The 12187-nt window shown below is 32.5% G+C and overlaps 2 protein-coding genes across 2 annotated transcripts; one reads left to right on the forward strand and one right to left on the reverse strand.

Moving 5' to 3' along the window:
• Window positions 1-1766: 1766 nt before the first annotated feature.
• Window positions 1767-3573, forward strand: LOC125807029 (zeatin O-glucosyltransferase-like). The gene has a single exon (XM_049486779.1). The coding sequence runs from the start codon at window positions 1852-1854 to the stop codon at window positions 3265-3267; it is 1416 nt and encodes a 471-aa protein (XP_049342736.1). The 5' UTR covers window positions 1767-1851; the 3' UTR covers window positions 3268-3573.
• A 1637-nt stretch (window positions 3574-5210) lies between these two features.
• On the reverse strand, window positions 5211-9299 carry LOC125806866 (transcription initiation factor IIB-2-like). The gene is made up of 7 exons (XM_049486622.1): window positions 8794-9299; window positions 7324-7348; window positions 6579-6708; window positions 6367-6497; window positions 6176-6264; window positions 5863-5939; window positions 5211-5686 (listed from the first exon to the last, which is right to left on the reverse strand). Exons 1-7 carry the CDS (start codon window positions 9138-9140, stop codon window positions 5547-5549), a joined length of 939 nt encoding a protein of 312 aa, XP_049342579.1. The 5' UTR covers window positions 9141-9299; the 3' UTR covers window positions 5211-5546.
• Between the last annotated feature and the right edge of the window lie 2888 nt (window positions 9300-12187).

The raw sequence follows: 12187 nt of genomic DNA on the forward strand, positions 1-12187 counted from the left end.
GATTTAGGGATTGGGTGGGTGGGAAAGGGGTCTGGGGGTGGGGTTGCTGGAGAAGATAATTATTATAGGTTGTGTTTTTTTTTTAAAAAAAAAAGGGTTTTAAAATGACACTTGTCATTGAGTGATTGACCATTTTTTCTATACAAATTTCATTATTTAAAAATTATTTTTGACATATATGCCACGTGTCTTTATTTAATTTATCACTTTGACATGTCCTCGCGAGTGTGTCACACACACCTTACACATTTGGCTGATTGTCAAAAAAGTGTCAAAAAGACATAACGAGGCATGACATGAGGTGTCTAAAATGAACAAATCCTAGTTAAAGTGTCTAAGTGAAAATTTGTGTCAACTTTAGATGGTCACCGATGGATTAGGCCTTAAAAGAACTTTATGTCTACCTATGTCCTACAATAAAAACTTTATGTCTACTAGAAATAAGTAGATTTAGAATTTAGAATTTATATTTTTTAATTGAATTAATAATTAAAAATATATTTGAGCTATCACTTTTTGCGATTTTAATTATTAGTTGTTCTTTTTTTTTCTATTAGAATTTTTGAACTATTATTATCTACAGGGCCGGCTCTATGCTTATTTGAATAAGGCATTGGCCTTAGGCCCCTCAATTTTAGGGGGCCTCAATTTTTTACCAATAATAAATTATGTGCTAAATTTTTATAGAAAAGATTGATTATTTATGATAATATATATTTTTTAAAATATATATATTTTTTATTCTCTTTAATCCCATTTAAATAGAAGAAATCAAGAAAAAATGTTTTATTTTCTTACACTCACTACACTAATATTCACATTATTTTATTCTTTTAACTCCTTTTACACTCTCTTCTTTAAATTTTTGATAAGTTAGAGTAATATTCTATCAAAAATATGAATCAATAGTCGAAAAGTGTTGAGTGAATTGTAAATTCTTTTTCTATTTCTTCTTAGATTTTCAAGCATTACAACAAGCATAGTAAAATGTGGGGTATATAAAATTATCAACTTGTTGAATCAAATTCTATGTTAACAATTCATATAATAATTGCCCGAGTAAGAAATGTTTTTCAACGTTGAATTGATAAAATCTTATCTAAAGCTAATAATTGTAAAAGAAATCGAATAAATCATTTATAAAAAAATAATATTAAGTATACTTTGCATTTAAAAATGTAAGTTTTTTTTTTAAAAAAAAAATTAATGCATATGAAGTTTATTTAGATTTTAGACCTCTAATTGAAATTTCGCTTTAGGCCTCAGATTGCGTTGAGCCGCCCCTGATTATCTACCCTTTTTTTCAACTTGAACTATTGTCATCTATGTATTAAAAGCACACCTAGTTAGTTAAGTAGATGAAGATAGTTCAAATAGAAAAGGAAAATAGTTGGCCTAATCAACTTTGATGTATTGATTATAATAGTTGAGGTAGAAAAAGAAATCGACTGATAATTGAGTATGGAACTTACAAATACGATAGTTTATGATGGTTTTTTTATCATTAATTCTTTTTAATAAAAAAAAAGGAACAAAAAAAGAGTTTTTAATATAAATATAAAATTTTCATCATTTTATTAAACTCGCAATTAAAACTCTTAACTTCACGTACCTACTTTTATTGCCGTGTTACTCAATATAAGCAAATTATATCTCTGTATATATCACATGATCAGTTATTCACGTGCTCTCACCCTCTCCACACATATTCTCACCCTCTCCAAATTAAATAATAAATAGGGGGTAGAGTTGTGAGAAAGTTTGTACCAAAAATTTTAGCCAAGAAAAAAAAAACAAGTTCATATTTTCTCATACAAAGTTAAAAATATTCATTGGGAATTTATTTCTTCAATGGCTTCTAATCTTCATATTTGCAAAAATAACCAAAAAGGTCAAAAAATTGTTGTAGTAATAGTCCCTTTTCTAGCACAAGGTCATCTTAATCAACTTCTACAACTCTCTTGCCTTATAGCATCTTACAACAACATAAAAGTCCACTATGTTAGTACAAAAACACATAATCTTCAAGCAAAAGTTAGAGTTATTAATAGTTTTGACTCTTTTTCCAAAATTCATTTCCATGAATTTCCTACTCCAAGTTTCATCTCTCCAAATCCAAATCCAAATTCGCGAATTAAATTTCCATCTCATCTTCAATCTTCATTTGAATCATCGTCTTATCTGAGGAATCCTGTGAAAAGGTTAATCCAAACGCTTTCATCCAAGTATGAGAGAGTCGTTATCATAAACGACTCTCTGATGGGATCAGTTGTTCAAGATTATGTGTCAATACCAAATGCTGAGGCATACACTTTCCATAGTGTGTCAGCTTTTACTCTGCTCCTATTTATATGGGAGCGGAAAAAGAAGCCGTTTCTTATAGACTCTGAAATGTTGATTGACCTTCCTTCCCTCGAAGGTTGTTTTAGTCCAGAATTTGAGAAACTTATGAAAAGAGAATATGAATGCATGAAGTTTAACTCGGGAAAGATTTTCAACACGTGTAGAGTCATGGAAAGTCCATTTCTTGATTTGTTGTCGAAAGAAGTGACCAATAACAACGAAAAACAATGGGCCCTCGGCCCGTTTAACCCAATCACATTTCCCAAGAACGGGCCCAATACCAAAAGTCACACGTGTTTGTTATGGCTCGACAAACAAGAACCAAACTCGGTGATATTAGTGTCATTTGGTACCACGACTTCATTTTCTGACGAACAAATCAAGGAAATCGCAATTGGACTAGAGCAGAGCGAACAAAAGTTCATTTGGGTGTTGAGAGACGCGGATAAAGGGAATGTTTTTACTAAAGACTCATCAAGAAAGATTGAATTGCCAAAAGGGTTCGAGGAGAGAGTTAAAGAAAAGGGGATTTTGGTAAGAGATTGGGCACCTCAATTGGAGATTTTGTCACATTGTTCGACTGGTGGATTCTTGAGTCATTGTGGATGGAATTCCTGCATGGAAAGTATCTCGATGGGCGTGCCAATAGCTGCATGGCCAATGCATTCTGATCAACCAAGAAACGCTGTACTAATTACCAAGATGCTTAAAATTGGAATTGTTGTTAGAGAATGGGCTAATAGGAATGAATTGGTAAAATCAAATGTGGTGAAAAAATGTGTGGAAAAATTAATGGCATCAAAAGGAGGAGATGAAATGAGGAACAAAGCAAAATATTTGAGTGTAGAAATTAGAAAATCAGTGGCAGAGGGTGGAATTAAACGTATAGAATTGGATTCATACATATCTCATATAACAAGATAACTAGTTCTGGCGATGTTGTTCAGACTCCTGAAAAATATTATCGCACAAATACATTTCTAAAGAATCCGAGCAACCTGGGGTATTGAATAAATTCAAGGATATTCATGCATGATGCATTTGAAGTCAATGTATCAAAATTCCATTTGGATTTAACTTCTATATGTTGAGAGTGTTATAAAAAAGTATAATTGTTGCTTGATGTATTTTCTGATAACTACTTTCCTTTATTATGAACAGTAACATTGTTATTTTTCGTTTATTTGTATGTGTCATTTTTTTTTATAAAAGCAATTTTGCCAAGATTAAAGGTTTTAAATTTATGGATATATACTTATATTAACTTCAAATTCATTTTATAATAATAATTGAATTCACGTGCATCAATAAACAACTCTCTAGCTTCGCGTTGAGGCATGCTAATCCTTTTTGTACCATTTTGATTATATCGAATGTGTGAAGGATTTACTCTATATTTTATCAGGTATCCGACAGTTATTTTGTGGCTTGAAGTAATTATTTATTTGTATCGAGGATGTTTATACCAAACTATGTAAATCCACCATATATAAGTACTAGAAGTGTATGTACAAACAAACATCATGCATTATAAACTTGATCTAAATATCGAGTACGACTAAATTTTTACCTTCACTAATTTAGATTCATACCACAAAATTTAATTTGAAGGGTAAATTACTCCAACTTAAAATAACTTTAGTCTCTAACTAAAACTTTTAATAAAAATTGAACATATTATCTATCATTTCATTGTAATCTTTAATAATCTATTTTTTGACAACAATAATGTATCAATTTTAATCTCACAAATAAAATTTAAAAAAGATAATAGGTATACGGCCTTATCTCATCATTGATGATAAGTATAAATGTGTAGTCCATTAATATGTCGACAACGCAAAAAAGAGATCAGGTCCCATAGACAAAGATCCAAAGGTGATGGAAACAAAAAACAAAAATGCTTTCAACACTTGAAGTGTCGACAACTAAGCTCTAAAATGAATATTTGAAAAGATGGAAAATAAAATTTAATAATGAGAAGAAGTATGGAAAAAAATATAATTTAATAATGAGAAAAAGTATGAAAAACACCTTTAAATTTGATGCAAATTATCAATTTCATTTCTAAATTATTGACAACCTTAAAAACGTCAATTTATTTAGATTTAGTTAGTCATGTAAATTAGTGTTTTTAAGACTATCAATAATATGGAAATGAAGTTGATAATTTGTGTCGAATTTAGAGATAAAAATTAAGCTGCTGAAAAAAAAAACTTATTATGTTTGGATAATGGTGTACATTCAAGATAAAAGCGATTGATCATTATTGAAACCACTTTTATTGTGTGGAAGAAAATTCAGACCTCACTAATATTGATATTGATTGCTCGTAGCATTTTTATATTATGATACTCATCTCATACCATGGATTTATTCTAATGTATATAAATATTTTAGTTGAAATGGATAATTATTAATTACTTTTGTTTATTTATTATTTGAAGGTATTTGCATTTGGATAGCTCTTACCTTACTCGGACCGTGGCAACAAGACTTTGATGCATGGCTGGACATGGGTCTGCAAGTTTACAAGTCTCCCATGCCCAAATATTTTTCCTCTCTTACTCAAGTTATTTGGAAATATTTTTTTGGTCTCATGGACCCTTTTTCATTTCATCATTTTATTGTATTGTACTGTGGGTCACTAGCCTCAAAAAAATTCGGAAAAACCTTCCGATAAATAGTCTGAAAAGGGTAAAATGTACATAGGCCTTACCCTTTATATACGTCTATGAAAAAATGTACCTTAAGAAGGTAGATCGATTGTTTTCTATTAACCCTCAACTGAACAAACAATGAAAAAATGTTGCCAATGACAATTGATAACCATAAAAAAGAAATAGACAACCAAAGGCCTTATCATATACATCAAATAGATTATGAAATTAATTAGCCTATCTGTATTGTGGGAGGGAAGAAAAGTGGAAATGAAAAAGATTCTGATTACTAAGGGGATCAACATATTATAGTACACTACCCTTATAACTTCAATATATCTATCTAATTGTCTCTATTCTGGGCACTTTCTTGAAGATTTAGGCCTTTCTAGCAGCAAATTCGCGTACTGCTAAAAACTAATCTAAACTACACAGGCTCTTTAGGTCCTTCAACCGACATGCCCTTAAGCGCTGCCATACATAACATAGAAATCACACTTGGAAACGATTAGTGAGAGCAGCAGGTGCTGTAAAAATCGAACTCTATGCCTTGGGACTGCTTAGGCTCTTAATGTCCTTATCCTTGAGATACCATTGAGGTATAATTTTGGAAGCATGTGGATAGAGATCCTTATATGCATTCTTTATAGTCCCTTCTGCAACTGTGGTTGCAATTGAGATATCTGCATGTACACCCTATCAGTCAAGCAACAGAGCTGGAATAAAAGTATCTTCAGTATATCTGCAACCAATAGTCGACTTGGAAACAATAGAAGTATAGCATTGGAGGCCTTAAAAGTATAGCGCGGTAAAACATAGTATATTGCCCAGGCTTACAAAAAGAAGGTAATGCCCAAACCTCGCAGGGGTTTCCTTGAATCTGTAAGCTGTGTTAGCATGTATATTATTGCTGCAGCAATCGAAATAGGACTCCTCCTGCAAAATCAGGAATAAACATTTATGTTATTTGACCAATGAGATAGTCACATACAAATTTGTGGCTAGTGATCAAAGTGACGAAACCCATTTTCCTTCGGTTGTTTAAAGCTCTAATCTTTTCATATCCACAATCTACTTGATTGCTAGACTAAAATTACTTGTGGTTAAGGCACAAATAATTAATATTTGATGACTTAATTAGACGATAACTGCAACCAAAAACATTTCTGTACCTTATATCAAACTCTTCTGACTTTTTGACAGTTTCCTGGACAGCCTTAATCTCTTCATGGTTCATTCCAATGTTAGAACAGAAACGTCTCTGACATTCATGCATGGTCCGTGTCAGATAATACACAAATATTCATATTGTACTGAATGTGCTCACAAAGAGGAGCAGACCACAAAACTTGCTCTCACTCACCAGATAGTCTCCAGCATGTATAGTTCCCATCTCCATTGAGTCTCCCATTTCAACCTTCAATTGTTTCACAATGAACTCTTTTGCTCGGCCAATTTCCTTCTTTGTAGCTCCATTGGCGATTGAGCATATTTCTAGTTAACACCCAAAGGTTCAGAGAAGTTCATACAGAGGACTAAACCATTAATCTACATAATAAGATATCATGGTAGTACCTTTTACAGTGCGTGCTTTGCCTTCTTGCCGACACGCAATGTAAATACAAGCAGCCACCAAGGCATCCAGATTCCTTCCTCTCGTACACTTCTGGTCTTCCAGCCTTTTGTATATCTCACTTGCTCGGTCCTGCAGAAGATTAAGGGAAAGATGCATGTTAAAAAAAGACACGGGTAAGACTTGTTCTTACGTAATGAAGGAGCAAATTTGTCCCAATACCCTAGGGTTTGATAAGGATAAAGTTAAAGGTTGATTCCCATAGAATGGATTAAAAGAGTACTTCCTTGATCATTAATCCGATGCTGATGGTCGTTGTCAAGGAAAGATAGCTGGCAGCGGTGGATACATAGGCTGTGTAGCCTTTGTGTTATGATTTCAAACTATAACATGAAAGATAATAGCACGCATGGGCAGAGATCATCACAATGTGATGCGAAAGTCATCTTCTTCAAACAAGAAGATAACTCTAGACTAGAGAGAGGAATATAGCAGTATGGCATCCAGAATTTCAGTAAAAGATTTTGAACGACTTGGATTACCAGAATAAGAATCACCGACACCTTAGAGAGTATCGTGTTCAAGGTGAAGCTCGTTTAGTAAATTGAAGATATATTCTTAGCAAAACTAGTTAAAAAACAGAGATTTAAAACAAGCAAGCAACAGCAATTCGAAAATCTGCTCCATTTTGTATGCGAAAAAAGAAGAAGAGAAACAAGAAACATCTAACAAAACAGGAGGACAAACCTTTATGGTGGAAACAAGGCTCAACCTGCAAAGAAGGAAAAAGACAATTAATTTAACTAATGCACACAATAATGGGGGACACACTTGATTAACCCAACAAAAATAACTCCATTCTTAATCTTAAACTTCTCAGCATGTAAGACATGCAAAAAGGACAAAACACAACTGTCTAAGATCATTAGTCATGGTGTCATACAAATCACAACAATATGCATCTGAAACCAACATAATCACTTAGCTAGCCGTTCAAAAACAGTAAGAACATAAGGCGCACATAATCATTGTCTCAATTCATCGACAGCCAAGGATAAATGAAATAATTGTTATGATAACATCTCACAAAGGACTTATCTCCAAAACCTAAAAAGCAGAAAAAAGGTTAGCTGCTCCTCTGTTAAGTATTGCTATAGTGTTCTGGTTAGAACTGGAAGAAAAAAGCAGTGGCGTTGGAGTATTCTATAAAAAAAAAAAAAAAACGAGGTGGCACGAAGGTGGTCCGTATAACTTGGATTGCTATGCAAAGATCATGTCTTACTGTTGCAGCAAATGTACATTTGTGAAAAGCATTGCTCTGTATCCTAGCAGATTCGGTGTATGCTTTACAAATCTTTTTGGAGTAAATGGATAACGTCAAGTAACTAAAAAGGAGCAATCAGTAGCTGGAGAGGACAAAGGATGAATCCATAGCTCAAAGTTCTGTGGAGCACCATCCCAATGTGCGTACTATGTAGAGTGTAGACAGGAAGGAAGTCTAAAAGTTTTGAGGGAAGAGCAGCAAACCAATGTGATACCTTGTTGGACTTTACTAACTCCTTGCAAAATAGCAGGCTTCAATCACACAACTGGCTTTGGCAATAAAAAATACTTACAAATAAACTAAGAGATAAGGGTAAAAAACACACCTAAATTTCATACCTAAACTATTGACAGTGTGAGTTTCATACCTAAACTCACACTACTATTTCCATTACATACTTCAAACCACCCTTCTAAGTAACATTCAAATTCATTATCAGTTCTCCTCGGCTAATACATATTCGGTCTAAATAGTCAATATCACACAACACTGAACTCAATAAACCACCATATTACTCCCTCCATTTCAATTTATTTGTCTTACTTTCCTTTTTAGTCCGTTTCAGAAGAAACATCACTTCCCTTTTTTGGCGACTTCTAATTCTAACCATCCACGTGACAACTAACATGTTTATAATCATGCATTTTGATACATTTTATATATCTTTGGTTTAACACCACGAAATTCAAGTCTCTTTGACTTTCCTAAACTCCGTGCCAAGTCAAAATGAACTAGACAAACAAATTGAAACCGAGCTAGTAATATTTTCTTAAATGAAAGTACTCCCTCACTCCCAATTTTTCAGGACTAGCTCAAAATTCAAATATCCCAAACTAAATACTAGTAAAAAAGGGAACTTTTTAAAACACTGGTTGAAGTTCGATAAGTTTTACCTATCAGCCATATTAGCAATAGCTTTAAAAGCCATAACTAGGGCACGTTCAGGATCACCACCTCGATTCTGCAACCTAGCTAGAGATGAATCTCCATTACTTCCATTAGGACCTTTAGAAATGACAGTAGAAAGACCGACATCACCAAGCAACGGGTTAACGGGTCCTCCAACACGGTTCGGGTCATGATCACCGGATTCATCAGCAAACGTACGCCACTCAGAAGTCTCATCAATTGACCTCGATTCCAGCACAAGTCCACAGTCCGAACAAACTGTATCACCGGCGGCATGGTCAAATACCACCTCCGTGTTCCGTTTGCAGTCCGAACAGTATGAGTCACCCATCCTAGCTGACCCGACCCGAACCGAATTTATGTGAACCCGAAATTGAGAAAATTGACTTGAGGTTCTTCGTCAGAAGCTGTGAATTGAGCTAGAGAGAGAAGGATTATGTGTTGTTAATGGAGTTTTATCTCTCTAAAAAATCTTTATTGATAACCGTGGAGAACTGAAATATGGTCAACCGGGTATTTATAAACCGATAAAGCTGAAGCGGGTCGGTCGAAAAGATCGAGAGTAGGGACCACATTTCGTTCATACATAAAACGTGGAAATATGTAAACCTGGTGAACAATGACGAAACTAGAATTTTAAATTAATGGAGTTCGATCGAATTTGCATGCGAGTGATTAGCTTTGTCCCTCAGGATGACAATCACATATTGAGTGTAATTTTACAAGTCAGATTTCTTCGATGGTCGTTTCCTTTGCTAGTGCTTCGTGGGGTTACTGTTAAAAAATTAGTCATGTTTTGTTCTGACTATAATTACAACCTATTTATAGTTGTGGTGTATATTCCTATTTTAAATATATAGAGATATTGTTTTCACTTATTTGAAAGAGAAAAAGCTTAATGTGTAGTAACAATTCATGTAAATTGTTTTTTCCTTCTACGTTACATATTACATTCAATATTCAATTGTTCGATTAAACATAAAATTATACAAAATGATAAACGCTATGGAGAATAAATTATTTTCCTTCTATTGATGTTAGTATTACTGTTTATAAACTATTGAATTTGACACGAATTTTACAAAGAAAACATTTTTAAAAATATAACATATTAATTTTGACATGTCCCCCCCCCCCCGTCTCCCCAAATTAACATCGATTAGATCACTCAAAATAGTGTTCAAAGTTTTGGCCCATTAAACCCCCAGCCCTATCAAAGTTGGGCTTACAAAAGAGCTTAGATTGTAAGCCCAAAGAAGCCCGTCCTCATTACGGCGTGCTTTGTTTGGAAATTCTAATTCTCTTTCTTTTAATTTATGTGGTATTATTCGGATTTCAAAAGTTAAACAAATTAATTTTGACTGTTAAATCAAACATGCTATCCTTAAGTTTTTGAAATACAAAATTATGTAAAATGTACTATAAGACCTATTGTGATAATTTAATATATTTAAGATATATAAGAAAAAAATTGTTAGAAAAATATTTATTTGAATCTCGAAATTCAAAAGTTGTCATACAAATTGAGGTGGAGGTAGTATTTATCATGTATTTTATTTTGGGAAACTTCAAAAAAAAATGTGATGTTTCCTCCTCATCTTCACTTTAAAATATTGGATGAGTTACCATATAATAAGGTACCATGAATACAATGAAAGATATTTAAGGTAAAATGAATAAAATATCACTGGTGAAAAGGATGTACCGTGTACGTGAGTGAAATATAATGCATGTATCACTGCAAAATATAATATTAGTAAAACGAAATTAATAAATCATCAAAGTTGATAATTGAGATATACGTTCAAGCTTAAATTCTGATGAATTATTTTAAAATATTTAAAATTTCAAACTTTTATAAACTTAAGCATGAGTTAAAAAAACGATTCAAAATCGGATATCTATGCACTTGCCGCTATCAAACTTTGAGTGTTATAGTTCAACAATATAATTTGAATTTCTAAATTTGTTGATTGTCGATAGATAGTTTGAGCTACTCGTGATATAAAAGGGGTAGGCGTTGGTGTGTTGCATGTTGATTGAGGGATGGAATGAGATAGATTCAATTGTTATATATCGTGATGGAGTCAAAATTTTCACTGAGGGGGTTAAAAAAACATGCTAAATAGTGCTGACAAATGAACTGTACTTTCAAGTTAAAATATTAAAAAAAATTGCTAGCCAATTTTGAACTCGCACGTCTACTAGTTTTTGAACCCCATAACCGTTGAATCAATCCCCTTACTCGTGTTGAGGGGGTTAATATTAAATATATAAATATAAAACACAAATTTGATCCTATATATTTTGTATAATTTTTCGATTGAAGAGATTCAAGTGAACCCTGAACACCATGTAAATCCACCCCTGATTTTATATATATATATCGCTCCTAATATTTTTCATTGTAACAGAAATAGAAAACATTTAGATAGTCAAACTTTGGTCCAATAGGATTAAACTTCTTCCAGGCTAAGACAATATTTTATCCAATTTTCAAACTTTGGTCTTAGACTGCGATTTGCGCCGAACTTTTATCTAATAGAGCTAAGCTAATCTTTAAAAGTTTATTGATTTATCACTCGGCATTCAATAAATATATTTAATTTCGATAAACTTATAGAGAGCAAGACATTTCTAATTAACTATAAGATAACTCTCTATCTATCGAAGCTTAAACCCAAAATTAACAATTAAATAAAAATAAATATTTATCACTTCACCTCGAAGACTTTTTATAGGGTCATCCACCCTAATAAAATTACACAACAAATTGAACAACAACAACAACCAAAAAAAAACAAAAAAACACTAGATTTAATTATGCAATTAATAAACCATATCTCCCTTTCTCTTTCTTTTTATATTTTCTCTTTTCCTTTTTTACTATAACCTTTTATGACTCCCTTTTTTTTTAAACATGATTGATTTTTGAAATTTTATTTTATAAAAGTTAACTCAAAGTAACAAACCGTGCCCGCCCAAAAAAAATTGTCGTTGAAAATGTAGGAAAAAAGGTTAATAATCTTAATCCGTGAGCATATAATTCAATATTAATTAAAGCCGTAATCCAGGGGTTATCTTAATTCCATCAAATTGTATGTTTCCGGCGATATTTCAGGATGTCTTTTTCCTCAAAATTCTACAACTAATTCTCTTGTCATATCTAGAATTGTTTTCTCCGTCTCAAAATACTTTAGTTATTCAAAATCAAGAATTAAATTATATAAATTTTAATAATATATATGTTATTATATTGATATAAGAAAATAATATAATCTATGATACTTTTATATTCGACTCTCAAAAAGTAACATGTGCTAAATATTTTAGTACGAGGCTGCACTTTTGATTTCTCTTTCAACCTTTTTTTTTATG

This window comes from Solanum verrucosum, unplaced genomic scaffold, assembly GCF_900185275.1.
Source record: "Solanum verrucosum unplaced genomic scaffold, falcon-dt-bn FXZP01000196.1, whole genome shotgun sequence".
Taxonomy (NCBI): domain Eukaryota; kingdom Viridiplantae; phylum Streptophyta; class Magnoliopsida; order Solanales; family Solanaceae; genus Solanum; species Solanum verrucosum.

Excerpts from the sequence above, each read along its gene's own strand:
- LOC125806866 (XM_049486622.1), bottom strand. The coding sequence starts at position 9,140 with ATGGGTGACTCATACTGTTCGGACTGCAAACGGAACACGGAGGTGGTA. Across the intron at positions 6,709-7,323 it reads GCCTTGTTTCCACCATAAAG|GACCGAGCAAGTGAGATATA; the intron begins GTTTGTCCTCCT and ends AATCTTCTGCAG. Across the intron at positions 5,940-6,175 it reads TCAGAAGAGTTTGATATAAG|GAGGAGTCCTATTTCGATTG; the intron begins GTACAGAAATGT and ends CTGATTTTGCAG.
- LOC125807029 (XM_049486779.1), top strand. The coding sequence starts at position 1,852 with ATGGCTTCTAATCTTCATATTTGCAAAAATAACCAAAAAGGTCAAAAA.